Source organism: Cricetulus griseus, chromosome 8, assembly GCF_003668045.3.
Source record: "Cricetulus griseus strain 17A/GY chromosome 8, alternate assembly CriGri-PICRH-1.0, whole genome shotgun sequence".
In the NCBI taxonomy this organism is placed as follows: Eukaryota; Metazoa; Chordata; class Mammalia; order Rodentia; family Cricetidae; genus Cricetulus; species Cricetulus griseus.
Window position 1 is genome coordinate 53,115,125 of NC_048601.1, and position 17,617 is coordinate 53,132,741.

The window sequence follows — 17,617 nt, forward strand, 5'->3', positions numbered from 1 at the left end:
TGGGTGATAGGGTGCACTGCCATTTTGGAGAGGACAGAGGAACCTTGGGTGTCCAGCAGTCTTGCCTCTCTGGACCCATTTGCTAGCCTTGGGAAGCTATCTGTTCTTTCTCAAAATTGTCCAATGGATTTCAAGACAGTATAGGGTCAGCTCTCTATTCACCATGACAGGAGGTATGGGTGAATGAACGCCAGGGTGGGAGTCAGTGGTTCCTACTAACTTGCTTGAACCCAGCCATCGTATTTGGCCCTGGTGTGATTTCCCAGTAGGTCCCCAATCTGTGAGTTCTGGTGGGATTGGGAATGAGGAATGGCTCTTTGCTACTGGAAGCAGGCTCTGCAGCTGCACTAGCCAGTTTAGGGCCCCTCTGACCCTGACTGTTCGGGCGGGGCTTAAGTGTATGCACTTTGAGTTTGTTCTGTTTTAAGACAAAATGACCTCAGAGGGTAATAGACTTTGATGTAGATAGCAAGTCTTAGTTATTAAGCCTTTACTGTTGAAAATTTCTTTCATTTTAAAAAAGATTTATTTTTTACATATATGAGTGCTTGCCTGCATGTATGTATGTGCACTATATGTGTGGTACCCCAGTGGCCCAGAAGAGGGTTCCTTGGGTTTTGTGGATGCTGGGAATCAAATCCTTTTCCTCTACAAGAACAGCAAGTGTTCTTAACTGTTGAACATTCTCTCTTGCCCCTGTTTTAGAAAGTTTCAGATGTGTACAGAACAGTATCAATGATTTCCATGGGCAGTTCATCTTACTTCCATCTATTATTTTGAAGCAGATTTCTCTGGTTTTTTAAATCTGGGACTTGTCTCATGGTCAGCTGTATCCTGGCCTTGGAGATAGGCTCTTCCTGGGGTGGGTTCCTTGCACAGCCCCTGACCATGCTGGATTCATTCCAAGAACCTTGGGCTTGGGCCAGCTTAGGGAGGCCTGGTGTGTGGAAGAGGCTGTGCCTGTGGCTCCCTCATCGATTGTGTATAAGACATGTTTCTGTCACTCCAGTACCCCCTGAGAGTAAAGCCAAGAAAATGGACTCTTGGCCTCTCCCATGAGGTCTATTCACTTTGGTTCTCAGTTGAGTAGTGTAGCCTGCTATGAGTCAGGCTGTGGCCCTTGCCTCCCTCCTCTTGGTCAGCCTGTTGTTTCCTTTGACACACTGTCTTTCAGTGTCAGGGTCCCTAGCCTTTTTGTCCGCCCCTTTCTCCTTTAACCAGGATTTCTGATTCTACCTCAGTCCAGGCCTAACTTGAGCAACTAACATCACACCTCTCCCTAGGGGTCTGGTGATTACCTACAGTCCAAGTCCTGGCGAAGTTTTCTGTTGCACTCCTCCCTGTCTGAGTCTGGCCCACTAAGGCTCCCTTGACACCACCTTGGGCCTGCACTCTTTGGAGCTGGCCAGTCCTCAGTGCTGGGTTTGAAACCTACTACATAGTAGGTCCCCAGTAATGAGACTGACACACAGTAGGTGTTCTAGATGTTAGTTGCTGTCATTATTATGAATATCTTACGACTAACCCTGGATCCTACCACAGTTCTTGGCACATGGTGGATGGGGGGCAGGACTCTACTAAGTTTGGTCAGGAAAGGCCCAGATTGCCTCTGGTTCTGTCTTGGTGCAGGGAACATACTTAGGCCAGACTCCACTCCCGCCCTGGGTGTAGATGCTACTGATTCTGTGGGGTTCTCTCCTGCCTGAGCCTCCTCCTGGCACAGGTTCATCACCTCTCACCTGCTGCCAGGGTGAGATGCAGGGATAAGACTCCCAGAAGCACTTCCAGGCCTGCAGGCCCCAGTCAAGGATTGTGGGTGTGTCATTGTTTGGCCCTGTGTGGTCAGTTGTAGTCTCACCTTGTTTTGTTTTGTCTTGGAGACAGGGTCTTACTACATAGCTCTGGCAGTCTTGGAACTCACTGTGTAGGCCAGGCTGTCCTCAAATTCACAGAAATCCACCCCCCTCTGCCTCCCAAATGCTGGGATTAAAGGTGTGTGCAACTACTCCTCCCTGCTGGTATTACCACTTTATGGCTAAGAAGTATAGGCTCAGAGAGGCCTAGTCCCTGGCCTGTGGCCACAATGCCTTCCTGAGTGTATGCAGTCACTGGGAAAGGGCCTTGTGTGCCAGTGATGTAGGGAGTCAGGGGTGGTGCCATCTGCCTTTGGCTTATGGGGCAGATGAGGGTCTCAGGAAACCGAAAGCACAGTAAGACCCTGCTGGCTGCTGTGCCGTGAGTGACTAGAAGTAGTGGGCTGACCCCAGGTAACATAGGCAGGGAGCAGGGAGCAGCCCAGCCTTTGGGGTCATCCACGCCCCAGTTGGCATAGTCTCCTTTCTTCTGTGAGGCCTATGGCATTGGTTAAGTTTTCACTTCTCTGGGCCTTGTTTTTTTTTCCTCCACAAAACAACGGGAAGGAAGACAATGTGGTACTTCTTCAGAAATTTGTCATTTGCAATACCTAGGTGCTCCTCACTGTAAGTGCTGGGTGGTCAGTGCGTGGCAGTTTTGGGTCTTCAGTTGTGATACAGGATCCCTTAGATGCAATGCTAAGTATGGTGGGCTGCCCATGTGTCAGGCGGGGCAGGAGCAGTTTGCTGTGCTTTCTGCCATGTACTTGGGGCCTCTGGGAGCTGCAGCCCTGGCGGCAGGGTGGGCTGAGAGGCTGCCTGTTACACAGGCCACTTTCTCCCTGGCACAGCCCATACTCACCAGGGCTGTCCCCCCCCCCCCACCAGTATGTGCCTCCCCCAGCTCTCCCGGGGAGTCCCTGGGGCCCAGCCTGGCCCTGTCTGCTGGAGCCTGCCACAGAGAGCTGCTTTATTTAAGTCCATTTTGCGCGTATGGAAATAACTAGAGGACTCTGTATTTAATTTGGCTCAGCCGGGAAGATTTTTGGCTCTGTGTGTGTATGTGTATTCTGAAAAATCTTTCCGAGCAAGCCCGGGGGTCGGAAGCTTCTGGTCATCTTTGTGCATTCAAAACCAACAAGAGCCGCCCTGCTAGCTGGGGTAGGCTGGCTGAGGGCGGGCTGCAGGGAGTGGTCCATGAAAGCAAAAAGGGAGGAGAAAAGGGGAGGCTAGATAAGAACACGGTGGCAACTGTGGAGAACTTTGCTCCTGGATCCAGCAGGGAGTGACTTGGAGTGAACAGAGATGTCCCAAATTTTTCAAGATGTGTCTGGCTCCGGAGCCATCAAGGGCTCAGCTGGGTGGTAGTATGGGAGCATTCTTCCTGTCCCCTTTCTTCCCTGGACAAGTGGAACAGAACCCTGGGATTGAGCCCTTCTCTAGTCAGTGGCACAGGACAGGACAGCCCAATGTGGGAGCTATTGTTGGCAAGGCTTGTCTTTGCTTGACCTCATGTTCCCAGCGGTTAGTGGTCAGGGGCACTAGCCAGTGTGAGCCCCGAGAGGTGTGGTCCCTCGCCTCAGGTCATGCAGCATTTCACCTGCTCAGCCCTGGATACCTCTGGAGCCTTGAGATGTCCCAAACATGGACTGACATTCTTGATGGGCAGGGCAGGCCACCCTGTCAGTTTGAAATAAACTGTGTCCTGATTCTTTGAGTCTCAGACATAAGACTGCCTGGTACAGAGGCTTGGTGGCTCACGTGACCTACCATGGATGGTGGGTTGTGGTCAGTGTAATGAGGCTGCCTTTGTGGGGTGTGATAAAACCCACAGAGTGGGGCCGCAGCTTCCCAACATCCCTGCAGAGCTCTGATGTTTTTGAGCCTTGTCTTGGGGATTCTGCTTTCTAAATTAGGCTTCTTGGGAATGACAGGTGGGCCTTGAATTTCAGCCTTACACAGATCTCCACAGACAGGAAGGGAGTGTGAAAAGAGCAGAAGGCCAGGTGTGGGCAGGTGATGAGATCAGTGACGGACTGGTATATAATGCAAGCACTCTAGAGCTGACTGTGGCTTCCACTCCTGGGTTGTAGGCCCAGAGTGGCGGGGTTCTTAGCTGTTGTGTCCTCTCAGAATTCAGAATTTTTGTATCTGATCGATAGATGTTAAAATGGCTTGGGCTTACTCTTTGTTTCCTTTGTTTATTCCTTGGTTCATCCATTGTTTGTTTGTTTTGAGATAGGAGCTCACTGTTGTGGCTCTGGTTGGCCTCAAATTTGTGATCCTGCTGCTTCAGACTCCCAGTTGCAGGAGATATGGGCATGTAGCACCATGCCCAGTTTATTCTAATTTTTAGGACAAAACATTGTGGGGAACCACACGACATGCTGACAATCTGTGCTGGAGTAACTTTCTGAGAGCCCTGTGCCCTCAGAGGCTTCCTATGACCAGGGACTGCCTAGTCTCCCAGCCAGGTAGATGGGCCTTACCCTGGCCTTGGTCTGGAGTTTCTGAAAAGGCTTCCCATTCTAGGTTTAGTCACAGGAGACCTTCCTCTTGGTTTTAGGCCTGTGCCCTGTTTGGTACTCTGGTCCTGGGATGCTGGACAGCATCCTCAGACATGATGGAGCTTTCTGCAGAATGATAGTGGTGACTGTGTGAATGACACCTTGCCAAACTGAGGCCTGGCTGGGCTTGATTGCAGGGTGTTTGCTTCTGTCCCCACCCCTACCCCAGCCGCCTGTCCCTTTTGCCAGCTGGCTATCTTCCTAAGTGAGGGTGTGTGTTGCCAGCTTGTGTCAGGAACTCTGCTCCTACTGCATTTGTCTGGTCTGATAGGGCACAGCTCTTAGAGGCATCCTGGGTTTGTAAGAAGTGGTTCAGGGCAGATTCAGGGGCCCTGAAGCTGAGCCCAGAGTGTCCTAGAAGGTGTGTCTGCATTGTCCTCTGTTCTTGGAGACTTGAGGCTCAGGAACTGTGCTATGATGTGATGGGTTTTGCGTATGTGGAGTCTGTGGCATTTCTACAATGCAGCTTCCTAGTCTGTGACTAGCAAGCCTCCCTGCTGTAGGCCTCCCACCCATGAGGCAGGGGATAGAGGGATGGGGGAATACACCAGACCATGTCCTTATATCTTTTTTGACCTCATTGTGGCATTGGCACTGCCTATTCACTGGGCTCTAGGTCAGAAAAGCTGGTCCTGCTTACTCAGGTCCTTCACTATCAGCACCATTCACCCATGTCACCTGCTGTGCCCAGTCCTACTTGGGGACTGGGGTCATTTTGTGAGCAAATGGATACCTCTGCCCCCTAAGCGGATGCCTGCATAGGGAGAGGGCTAAGGAGATCCCAAGTGGTGGTAATTGTAGGTATCTGTACCCTTTACTTCCCTTACTCCTGCATGCTGCTGAGGGTGTGCTCAGGGCTATGTTCCTGAGATACCTGTACTGTTCCCATGGGTACCAGGCCTTCTCTCTGGCCCTGGGCTAAGGACTGTTTGTGCATAGCCAGGACCCTTATGTTCCTTTTGATGGGAGTCTCTGAGATTGCGGATGGACAAGGTTGGTTGGTTTCAATGTCTGGGGCTGGCTCAAAGCCTAGGTTGATCCTTGGAGTTCTTTAGGAGCAAACCACTCCAACAGAGCCAGGGGGCAGTGTACTCCACCTCCCCCCAACACCCCAAGCACCCACTCCTGCCTACAGTGGGAGGGAGGGCTGGCTTGGAGGCCGGAAGGATGACTGGCCTTCTAGAACATGTTGTTGACAGGACACTGTGAGGGCCTGGCTGCAGGGTCTGGGTCAAGGGACACGGAGCCCTTTCTTCCTTTCCTGTGGTGATGGACTGATGAACAGGCTTATGTGAGGTCAGCTGCCCAGGACACTGAGGAAACAGCTTTGCTCAGCCTGCCCTCTGGGCTCCCAGGCACTCTTACCAACTCCTCTGTGTTATCACAGAGGGGCATCGTAGCCACATGTGAGAAAGGGAAAATGAGCCTCAGAAAAAGCTGGTGTTCAGTCCTGGCTGTACAACTCCAACCCAGAGCACGCTGAATAAAGGAACAGTTGTTGGGAGGGCAGGTGCCATGCTGAGCTGGATGGGGCACATGGGCAGGCTGCTAACCATGCCTCCTGTTAGCCTGGGGCAGCCCCAAACTGACATCCATCTCTGCACACCAGAGTGGCCCCCTAATGGTTCAAGAAGCCCCCAGCTCCCGACCTCTGCTCCTCCTGCCGCCTGCCTGGCTCTGTGCGGCAGCTGACAAGTTGGGGAAATGCTGAGTGTTAGTTCAGTAAGCAGAGCTCTAAAAATAGCTGCTGCTCTGAAAAGCCCATTGTTTGGAGACCCATATTTTTCTACATACATAAAGGTGGCTTCTGGCCGTCTGGGTGAGGGCAGTCAGAGAATGCCACAGGCTGTGGGCTGAAGTGCGGTTGCAGCATGTATCTCTCTAGCTGGGACCAGTAACAAGTCAGCAAGGCAGTAAAGCTGGAACCAGGCCAGCATCCCAATGAAGGTGGTGGTTGGGTTGTGCTAGGGTAGCCCCAAGGTATCTCAAGTGCCCAGGACACCTGTGGCCACAGAAGACCCCACTCTCTATAGCAGGCATGGGCTAGAGTAATCCTGAACTACCCAGGGCAGAGATTAAGGCTTATGGAGGGGTGGGCAGCTGGCTGGCCTCAGAGAGCCCAGCCCTGCCCAGAGCCCTCCGTCTGGCAGCTCCTTCTAGAACTCTGCTCCTGCCTCTGTCCCCTATGCCAACATCAGAACCATTGCCCTGCCTGAAGTGCAGCACCCTTGGCTCCCACCCAGTCTCTCATTCTTTTTCTTGGCCAGTCTTCCACAGATACCTCCAACTCCCATTCCTTCTCATCCCACCAGGGCCTGCAGCTGCCATGCAAATAGTATATAAAAAGGTCCTGGGGGGGGGAGCTGGACTATAGACCAACAGCCAGGAGACTCAGTGGGATTAAGCTGAGCATGGTGGCCCTTTTGGTACAGTGGAGGGGGGCAGGAGGCATGGCTGGGTCTTGTAAGCCTTCTGGGTCTGGTGATACCTGATTTCTCTTTGTTGGAAACTAAGGCAAGATAAGGTTGGAACTGTGCTTTGACTGGATCATTGACGTTTCAGGGAGGGGGTCAGGTAATGAGGCTCTGAAGGGCCTACAGGAGAGGCTGTGTGATAAGGCCAAGGAGTAAGGGCAGTGGCCACTGGTCAGTGGCAGGGAGGCCAACCAACTGGTCAGAGTTGGCCAGCAGATGGTCAGGAGAAAAGGTGTGTTAGAGAGTAGCCAAAAGGATAAACTGCCCTCCTCCAGGTAGAAGGGGCAGAATATGCTCTCATCCCCCACCTCTGAGGGCTTCTGCCACCCTGGGCCACAGGTTGTTGAGTCTTCTGATTTTCTGTGTCCTCATTAATGCAAACAAGAACAGGATAAAAGGAAAAACCTACCTGATACCCCACACCACCTCCATCCCACCCTGCAGGGAAAGTTTCTGCACTGTTAAAAGTGCATGTCATCAGCTTTTATTTGGAGAGCTGTGCTTCTGGTTGCCCAGCTGGAGCCCTGATAATGTTGGTTGAGTGGCTGTCAGGGCCCATGTACCCCCTGAAGACTGGGGCCCTAAATCTTCATTTCACTCTTGTGTTCTCAGTGGCCCCCCCACCACAGCCCCACATTCCAGGCCTGGCTGCCTGTAGGGCTTTGAGCACAGGGCTCACACTCTAATCTCATTGGCTCTCTGTTCCCTGCCAGATCCACCTAGATGTGTCAACACCCTCCCCTCCTGCTCTCCCACCTCCATGCATGATCTCTCTCCCAAATCACACTCATCCTAACTCTGCTGGGTCAGTCTTAGAGGTCTCTACTCTCCTTCCTACGAAGGACTCCCTGCAAGTCCATAAAACGCCATCGCCAGCAGTGTACAGTCCTCTCCAGGAACCATTTACCAATGGGGTAGAGGGCCTGCCAAGGAGTGTCCTCCCCCACCACTTTTTCACCCTTAACCTACTACCCTTTTATGTCTTTGCACTCTGCTCCTGGGGCCACATCAGCCTGGGAACATTCCAGACTGAAAGGGCTAAGGACTACAATGACTAAAGTCCTGACTCAGCTTAAGCTGCTGTGAGCTGCAGAATGAAGAGCAGTGTGTCCTGATGGTTTGTTTGCCTGAGCTTGCTCTGGGCTACCCAGACAGTGAGCTGGACAAGAGCCACTCAGGAGACTAATTAATGTTCCCAACCCTGTGAGCACGCCCCCCACCCCCACCCCCACCCCCACTCCAGCAACGTTTCCAAGTCAATGCCTCTGTTCTGCTCCTACCACTTGTCCCATAGATCCTGTCCCCTGTAGAGACCTAAGGTGATAGCCTCCCCTCTTGAGCTATGCTAGTCCTACCTATGCTTAGAGGTCACAGTCTCCTCACTTACTTCCCAAGCCCTGTGCTGGTCTGTGTTAACAACCCCACCCAACTAATCTGAGGCTGTGATGGAACACATGGGATCTCAGCCCAGGAAGAGACCAGGATAGTCCCTTGTTTGTTCTCTTTGGGTAACCAACCTCACATAATGCCCCCAAGCAGCTAAGAGCCATACAGAAGCCTTCATGGGAGCTTGTGTGACCTAAGAATGGTTGGCCTAACCTATTTTAGCCTCCCATTCTGCCTAAGGGGGGGCGACAAGAGGCACACACATGTCAGGAGGCTTTTGGCTCTGGCAGGTGCAGGCTGCCTAGAATTTAGCCCAAGACATTTAAATGTGGATGTTTAACCACAGCTGGGCCTCTCAGATAGCTTGGGTCCTCTAGCCCAGTCACAACCTACACTGAAGACGGTGTGGTTCCCCACAAGATGCAGTCTCCTCTTTGTTCCCCAGACATTATAGTGTACTGAATCTTTTCACAACATTGTCTTTGGGTTACATATTCTAAGTCCTCTCTAGATAATTGACAGTGTGTGTGGGGGGGGGGTGGCTAGGACCTGTGTTATTACATCTCAAATAAGACTGTGTGACCCTCAGGCACTCTCAAGGAAAAAACACCAAGTGCAAGTGGGTCAACACTAGGCCCAAGCCAGCCTGCCTGAGCTCTCATCTCACTGGCTTGCTCTGTGGGATGGGAGATGGGCTAAGTTATATATGAAGCTTAGAATGTTCTTAGGTGTGTTAGACCTTAGCTCGCTTCCGCCACCACTGTCGTTGGCACTGGTGGTAAACAACAGTTCCCTTCTTCTGCTCAGCCCTCACTGCCGCTTGGAGCCTCCTCTGACCAACGTTTTTCTTGAGAAAAGTCATTCATGACTTCACAGACTATAATTAGAGACATCCAAGGCAGAAGGGCAAGGCCTCTATCCTCATCCTGACTCACATAAACTACAGCCAAGGCCAGAGCCAGGATGTGGCATCTTAGTTGGCCTCTGGGGCCTAATCAGAATCCTTTGTCTCCTCTCCCCTGGAGCTTTTTAGTCCAGAGATGCAGATTTTCTCTCTGACCCATAGGCAAGGTCTCAGAGGTCCCAGACATGAGGCTGACCTGGGCAGCTGGGCCCCTCCCACCTCCCCACCAGAGTAACCAGCCTTTAGAAAGTGTGTTTCTTCCGTGGGTGGAACCTTCCCTGTGCAGGACGGCACGTGTCAACTCTGCTGTGCCAACAGCCTCCTGCAACAGCCACTCTATTCTCAGTGCACTAGAATGGAACGTGAGACTCCAGTGTCCCTGCTCATGTAATACAACAGGTAAGCAGTGTGCAAGCAGAAAGGCAATGAGCAGAGACTCCCTGTGCCCAGTGGGTGCACTAAGGCAGCAGGAGCTCTAGGGTTCCTCTGCCTCCCTTGGTCTGGAAAAAAAACAGACCATCTCTTGTGAGACGGGAACATTTGAGACTGGAGAGGATGGAAAGCTGGCCTTCTGAGTCAGACTGAAGTCCCCAGATAGGAAAGGAGTCCTGGGACAGAGTGTGTACCTCTTCATGGGTGGCACCAGGCCTGCCCAACCACCAGGACCTCTTGAACATGGGGAGCTCATCCCCCATTTACTGAAGCAGTACTCATGTACACACCCCAGTTGCTGTACAGGTAGGAAGTGGCAGGGGTCTCCAAAACAGTGGGGCTTGAGATCAGTTGAGAACATGGCCCTCGGAGACCCTGAGATGTAACTAAAGGCTACAGATTGAGACTAGCCCTGTGGGGCTAGTGTGACTTCCTGTCAGGCAAACAGTATTTTTTACTCCTGGGAATGAGGCACACAGCTCATATATCTCCAGAGGGAGAGTGCTCACCACCTCATTTCTCATATTGGAACTACATGGGACATAGTATTCTCCTCCACCTTTGGGGAAATCTATTCCAGCCTCAATTTATCATCCTTTAGGATTGAGACAAGGGATCATATACCCTGGGAGGGGCTGCTTTTGGCCTAGTTTGCTCAGCTGACCCAGCTTTCAGTATTTGGGTCTGACCCATAGTGTCTGTCTCTGAGGCCAGTTAGTATCAGATGTAGGGAATCTGTGTGGAACCCAGCTGAGGTCCCACCCAAGATTAGCAGGAGGGAGTCAGTGATAGATTAGTAATGTCTGCAGGGACTGGCGAGGGAAAGAGGAAAGGTCTGCCACCTCTAGCCTAGCTCCAGGATGTAGAGGCTTCTGCTGTGATCTGACAGCTGCACCAGGGCTATTTTTGCTCCTGGCTTTCTGTCCAGCATGGCGCTGGGCCTCCTCAGCTGTGTGACGGCATCAGCTCACATCAATCTTATAGTCAGCTGAAACATCTCCAGGTCTCCTCACAAGAACAGCTGTCAGGTCAGATCTTCCGCATCTTGTCATTAGTTCCCTTGTGTGGGCATAAAAGTAATTGCAGTCAGTACCTTTTAGGTGGGCATCTATATTTATTTCTAATCTTGCATGCGTAGAGACCACAGTGTGGTGAAAATCTTTATATCTACCCCTTTGTGTGTCTGTCTGTCTTGGCTTAACATGTGCCTAGAAGGATTGCATACCCTGAGGTGTTCAACTCTGACAGACCTGGCTTTAGGGAGAAGCCTCCCAGGAGAGCTGAACTGGGTTGGAGGGAGGATGGGACATAGAACCAGGGCTCAGGAGGTGCCAAGTCAGGATGTAGGGACTGATGTGGCTGTTGTCACCCCAGAGTCCTGGATGGAGGCTAACATACAGAACACTCTTCCACTTACAACATGGTGATTTTCTAGGAAATATGTTCTAACTGGAAGTATTATAAGTTGATGTCTTGGCTCTCCAACAAACTCACTGCACAGTAGAAAAATCCGAGTGCAACTTGCTGTATCTTAGACACTGTGAGCCTCTGTGGCTGTTTTTCAATAGGAACAGACGGTTCTTGCACCCCCTTTCCCCCCAAAGAATACGTGGTGGAATGGAATCAACCTCGTGAAGAAGCTCTGGAAGATGCCACAGGGAAAAGTCACCCCGGGTCTCTCCCTGGATATCCAGGTGTCCACCAGAGTAGAATGGTACAGCCCTGTTCATGCCTGCCCTATCAGTGGGTCTAAGAGTGTCCGTGCTCATTGGCTTGGCAGCAAGGGCCTTTCTGCTTCGAAGGGTTATCTTTGCCCCTCTCAAATCAGAAATGTTCCAATAAAGGAAAGCCTCTACTGTGGCTTTGGATTTGTATTGTTACAACAGGTATTTGAGGTACGTGGGGAAGGTCCTGGGTGCTGGGTTTGTTCTCACATCTGCAGCAGAGTTGTGGTTTTTTTTTTTTGTTGTTGTTGTTGTTTTTTAATGGTGGAGGTTAGAGCAGGATCTGGGCTTTTTTTCCCCTAATTATGTTTATTTCATTTTCATGTGTGTGTATGTGTGTACCATGGCATGTGTAAGGAGATCAGAGGACACTTAAAGGAGAGTAGGCTTTCCTTCCACCTTATGGGTCCTGGGGATCGAACTCAGGCTGTCAGCTTTGACAGAGAGCACCTTTACCTGCTGAACTCTCTCTCTGATCCTGGGTGTGTTTTTTCTGGACTGTGGAAAGCCTGTTTCACCATACAGCTCCATTCATATAGACTTGACAGGTGACCCCAGCTGAGTGAGACTGGGTTGGCTCTGGAAGAGGCACTGATGAGCTGCTTTTTGATGACCTCACCCCCCTTCCTTCTCAGAGGGGAAGTTCTGGAGAGACCTGGCCTTCTCTCCCAAGCATATTCTGGAAACTTATTGGTCCAAAACTGCCCAGAGCAGTAATGCAGCTCCAGAAAGCTCCTGACTGTCCCTGACCTCTCTTATCCTAGTCCTATCCCTCTCCAGAGCAGTTACCCTCTCCAGAGCAGACACCCACTTTAATGTCTCATCCATGGAGGCAAAGCCAGCTGGGATAAATCTCTGTCCTTAATGCCTCTGCCCCAAACTGAAGCCTACTGGGTAGGCTGGATTTCCCAGGCTCGAAGGCACATGGCCAAGGAACACTGAATGCCCTGCTCTTGAAGCTGTTCTCAGGCCAGACAAGAAAAGACTGAATCCCTCCAACCACTGCTCCTCTACCCTGGGCTTGAGGGCCAGCACCATAACCAGGCGAAGCCCACTCTTCTCTGATTGACCCCCTTGTGGTGGTGACTGCTGTCTTCTCTGCCTTAGGATCCGGGGCTCAGCTGGTTTGAAATACCCTACAGAAGTCACAGGCTGTATTTCCTCCAGCTCAGTACACACAGATCCAGCCCCTAACCAGAACATGCATTCAGTTGAGGAGCACACATACATCCCTGTGTGGGCTGACCCACTTGACTGAAGTGGGGCCCAGCTTTGGGGTCAGAGAGCATGGGTGGGCTTTTCCAGTGGAGGCTGCTGTTTCATACCCTGGGTGGCCTAATTCTAATGGTACATGTCTCTCTTACTTGTGACAGTTGGTTGAAGTTCTGAGAATATAATGAAAAGTGCCGACCAAGTTCCAGCCGACAGTAGGAGAATTTTCAGATCTAGCAGTCCCTCCCCACCCCATCCCCCACACTGTGCCCAAAGGACACTGGGTCAGGAGTACAGGTGCAAAAGGGGGTCAGGTGGTTCTCTCTGGTACCTAGAGAGCCTTGAAGGGTGGTGTTTCTTGGACTAAGTTACTAGTACTACTGAAAGGAACTGTAAACAGCACCAGGCAAAGCATGTGTCTCCCAACTCTTCATCCAGGTCCTCCTCAAAGAATGGCTGTCATCCTTAGCCACCGGGGTGTGTTAGGAGGCTCCAGTGCCTTCTTTGGAGGCCGGAGGCAGTTGCTGTCTCAGAAGCCCTGTTTCTAAGCCATAGACCAGAAGAAGGCACTGAGATTTGCTGCTGTCCCTGGTGCAGAGTGATCAGAGTCCAAGGGCAGGCAGCCTTGGCACCCCTGCTTCAGGCTCCCTTCCACAGGCCCCACCCTGGGGACCCCTGGAGAACAAACAACAGGACTATAGCAGAGCTGAGCAGGGGCAGCCTGTCTGCCAGGCTGCTTAGTGCAGGACATTCCTCATTGGTCTGAAGAGGGAACATTTTGGAAAGGACTGCAGCCTGGGTGGGGCCCTTGCTCTTTTCTCTCTGTGCCCATTTTAAAGACCCCCCCCCCCGGCCTTGCCCCAGGGAAGACAGGCCTTTTAAAGTTCCTGACAGTGCCCGGGTGTCTCGTCGCACGGGGATAGGGAGCCTGGCAAAGGATGAGGGCTTCTGTTAGAGACTCTTCAAGTCTATGTCTCCTTTTTCTTCCCATCCCTCATTGAAAAGCGACTGCAGAAGAAACGAGTGTCTGTGCAGAATAGAATGTTCCAGGCCCAGGGCTGGGATGAGTCAGCAGCCAGTCCCTCTGTCCCCACTGGTTAGCCTTGCTCCTGCTTGGCATGAAGGTACTCTGTGGAGCAAAAGGCAGTGAGGTGGAAGGGTACCTACTTACTGTCTATGTGTGGTACCTGGGACAGTGTTTACACCAGCCTCAGTTTCCTTACCTGTACAGGGATTTATGGTTCCTCTTTGCAGGGAGTGTTAAAATTTAAAACACTTGTGCAATATCGTGTTTGCTTCTAAGCCTGCCATGACAAATGCTCACTCACAGGCCTTTATTATCTGCAGGCTCTGGAGGCTTCCAGTGTGTGATGGAGGCGTTGCCTGGCTGTCTTCTCCTGAGCCTCTCTCCTTGGCATTCACATTGTCTTCCCCCATACATGTTGTATCCTGCATTTCCCTTATTAGAAGGGTATCAGTTCAGTTGTCCTAGGATCTACCCTAATGTCTTTCATTAGAATGATCCTATCTCCAGGGCTCAGCTGTTAAAAGCACTTGCTTTTCCAGAAGACCTGGTTCAGTTCCTAGCACCCCACATGGTGGCTCACAACTATCTGTAACTCTAGCTCCAGGAGATATACATTCTTCTGACCTCTGCAAGCACAGATACATACATACAGACAGACAAAAAACTTATATATGTAAAATAAAGAGAAATTAATTTTAAAAGATCCTGTCTCCAAATGTAGTCATGGGGATATGGGGGTACCAGCCCTACATTTGATTCAGGTGACAGCAGAGGTAGTGATCTTATTTTTTCAAAACCTAATGAGTACCTAGCACAGGCCAGCCTCTGTTCTAAGTGCTGGGGGCCATCAGCACCACGGTGGGTCAAAACCTCTGTCTTTGGAGGGCTGATACTTGGTTGGAAAGCCAGCCACCCAGTACAGTATGCCAGATGTTAGAGCATGGAAGTTGTTCAAAAGCTCCAGGAAGATGCAGAGCAGAGGGCTCTGCGTTGTCCCTGGCTACCTAGGGGCACTCTTCCTTGCCTTGCTCCCTAAATTCTGCTTCTTTATTTAGCATGTGTCTCTCCTCTCTCTCCTCTGCAGTGTTGAGGGTGAGGCCCCCAGCAGCGAGACTGGCACATCGCTGGACAGCCCCTCGGCCTACCACCAGGGTCCCCTGGTACCTGGTTCCAGCCTGAGCCCAGACCACTACGAGCACACATCAGTGAGTGCCTATGGGCTGTACGCAGGGTCAGGACCACAACAGCGCACACGAAGGCCCCGGCTACAGCACTCGACCTCCGTCCTGCGCAAGCAGGCCGAGGAGGAGGCCATCAAGCGCTCTCGGTCACTCTCTGAGAGCTATGAGCTCTCTTCAGATCTGCAAGACAAGCAGGTAGGTGGCAGGGGTCCTTGCCCACCATTCATGGCCTCCCAAGTAACATGAGGCCTCAGTTGCCAGGTGCTCTTAGCAATGGGTTCTAGATACCAGCTGGGGTGTACATCTGAGGATGAGGGTAGCTCTGTAGAAATGTGGGAAGGGATTTACACTGATGGCCAGAGATACTGATATTCTTTCTGGGGACTTACAGAATCCTCTTCAAATGTTGCCTTTGTAAGCTTCCATATCCCTGATTTCTAGGATCTGGGGCATGTGTTGGGCATCTGAGTGTCATGGCCCAGCACCACCAAGCCACAGGTTGCCAAGGTGGTCATGGAGGTTCTTAGGGCCCAAGAAAGGCCTTGGGGAGGGTACTTATTATGTCTCCCTTGGCTTGTGGCTTCACAATCTCTAGAGGAAGTCACAATCAGACCCCACAGGTGGTCAAGACCCTGGACATTTCCTCAGCTGTCCCATCCAGTGTTTGAATTCCTGTCCTATTGTTCCAGCATCCTCATATTGCAAGAGAGCAAAAGGAGTCTGGGCCTTTAGTCTCATCAGTACTAAGATTCTGTGGTTTATTGAATGCCTAGTGTGTGTAGACCACCAGCCTCTAGCCTGGGAACCAAGGGCACAGCAGTGAACATAGCTCAGAGTTGTGTTTTTAGTCCCAATGTGGCCAGCAGTCTAGGGGTGACCATGTTCACAACATGACCACGGGAAATGGGTCAGCAGTTTCTGACCCTACCTCTTCTCCCCTAGAGCTGAAAGGGTGTGTGTGTGGGGGGGGGGGTTCCTCTCCTTCATTAGAATCCCACAGTGTCACCACTTTAGTTGGTATGTCCATGGCTGCCTCTGTTATAGTTCTGTCCCACATCCATCAGCAGAAGTCTCTCTGCATCTCTGATGGCAGTCTTCCAGCTGCCAGGGGTCCTGCCTAGATCTTGGATCTGGATTGCTTGTTGACAGCTGTGAGCAGAGCAGATCCTCACGGTGTAGGTGCCCAGCAGAGAACAGGCTGGTACGGGAATGAAGGCCTGCTGTTTGACTGTCTCTGAGCTGCATGGATGTGTAGGGACAAGCAGAACATCTCTGGGCCTTGTGCTTTGGGCTCTCATGTCTCCCAGGCAATCCCTCAGTCATGAACTGACACCAGGACCCCTTCCCACAGCCCACAGATGTGCTCTTCCTCCCATCTATATCTGCTGGCCACTTTGTTCCATTTGCTCTCCAAGGGCCTCAGTCCTTGAAGGAACAGAGGTCTAGGTAGCCTCATCTTCCTGAGGGTATGGCAGGGTGCCCTCAGGGTGGATCTTCTCCCTTGTCAGACGCCCCTCAATCTTGACCTCTCATACCTGGGGTGATGCTTTGTGGCACAGGATAGCCCGGCCCTCCTATCTTCACATGCTTTTTCCTCCTGTCAGTTGAGACTCACAAGGGGCCCAGTAGCAGATACTCCACCACTGTGGACCTTGATTCCTTTGCCAGGCCAGCAGCAGCCGGAACAGCCTCTACTGGGTTTCTCAGCTCTGTAGAGATCCAGAGTGATCCCTGAAGGGTTTGTCGTAAAAGTCATCTGCACAGGACCATGAAATAGAATGGGTCAAGGCTGAGCCGGCATGTAGGGATGATTACATGCCACAAATATGCAGCTGTTCACCGTCGTTCCATCCATAGTTGAAGTTCCCCTGGTGCCAGATAATGGGATAGGGACAGCCTGCAAGATGAGGCTGCTGCACCTGAGTGACATTCCTGGACAGTGGATGGACAAGCAAGTCAGCAGTTAAGACATTTTACTGCAGGAAGTGACACAGACCCTGGGGGGTCTTAGTTCTGGAGGAAGAAGTAGAGGGACTCTGAGTATTGGCTGTATTGCATGACGGTAGCTGGCCTGAAAACTGGGCATTTGAGAAGAGCTTACCATATGCGCCAAGGCTTTAGGACAAGAACAACCTTGGTGTATGTGAGAGATAGAAAAGGTGGCAGTAAAGAGTTGGCAGAGGCAAGAGGAGTTAACATTAGCAGCCATGTAGTATTCCATGTTGCCAAGCTTCCTGGCAGGCAAGGCAAAAGTAGGAGTGGGGTAGATTGCATGAGAATTGTGAGAGGAAAGTGAGAGTCCCATCTTAGGGAAGTCACATGCATTCTCCTTAACCCCACCCCTGAGAGCAAGAGGAACCAGGGAATGACCTCAAGTCTCTGAGTGGTGGCAGGTGTGTTTGTGGAAGGCAATGCTTCTGGATCCTCATGCATGCTGCTTTGAGATAATCCTCAGCAACTGAGCCTGTAAGGGTGAGCCCTGGCCCCAGGGTAGACCTCCCTGCCACTAACTTGTGAAGCCTGGCTCCTGGCTTCCCTCATGTCATCTGAGAGCAGGGATAGGGGAGTCCGTAGTCTCAGTATGGTAAGAACCGTGTGAGGGTATGGTCCAGTCCCTGGCATCCCATGGGTAGCAACCGTTAGTTGTTTTTCCCCCCTCTGCATCCCAGAAGATCTATAGATGGGGCCTCATGTCACTTCCAGACCAGAAGGCAGGGTAGCCATGGTGCGTTCAGGAGTGAGAGAATGGGGTTGGGCCACATAGTGTCCGCTTAGAGGAGGGGCAGAGGGGCTTTCTTGGTGACTCACCACAGAGCCCATTTCTACCCTCCTTATGAGCCATCATTTAATACAATAT

The 17,617-nt window shown here is 51.5% G+C and overlaps 1 protein-coding gene across 4 annotated transcripts in view; it reads left to right on the plus strand.

Moving 5' to 3' along the window:
* Iqsec1 (IQ motif and Sec7 domain ArfGEF 1) overlaps positions 1-17,617 on the plus strand; it is a 106,785-nt gene that overhangs the window by 57,083 nt on the left and 32,085 nt on the right. For all 4 annotated transcript variants that reach the window (XM_027428865.2, XM_027428871.2, XM_027428872.2 and 1 more), the window contains exon 2: positions 14,664-14,955. In XM_027428865.2, coding sequence (XP_027284666.1) covers positions 14,664-14,955 — 292 coding nt within the window. The remainder of the gene's footprint in view (positions 1-14,663; positions 14,956-17,617) is intronic.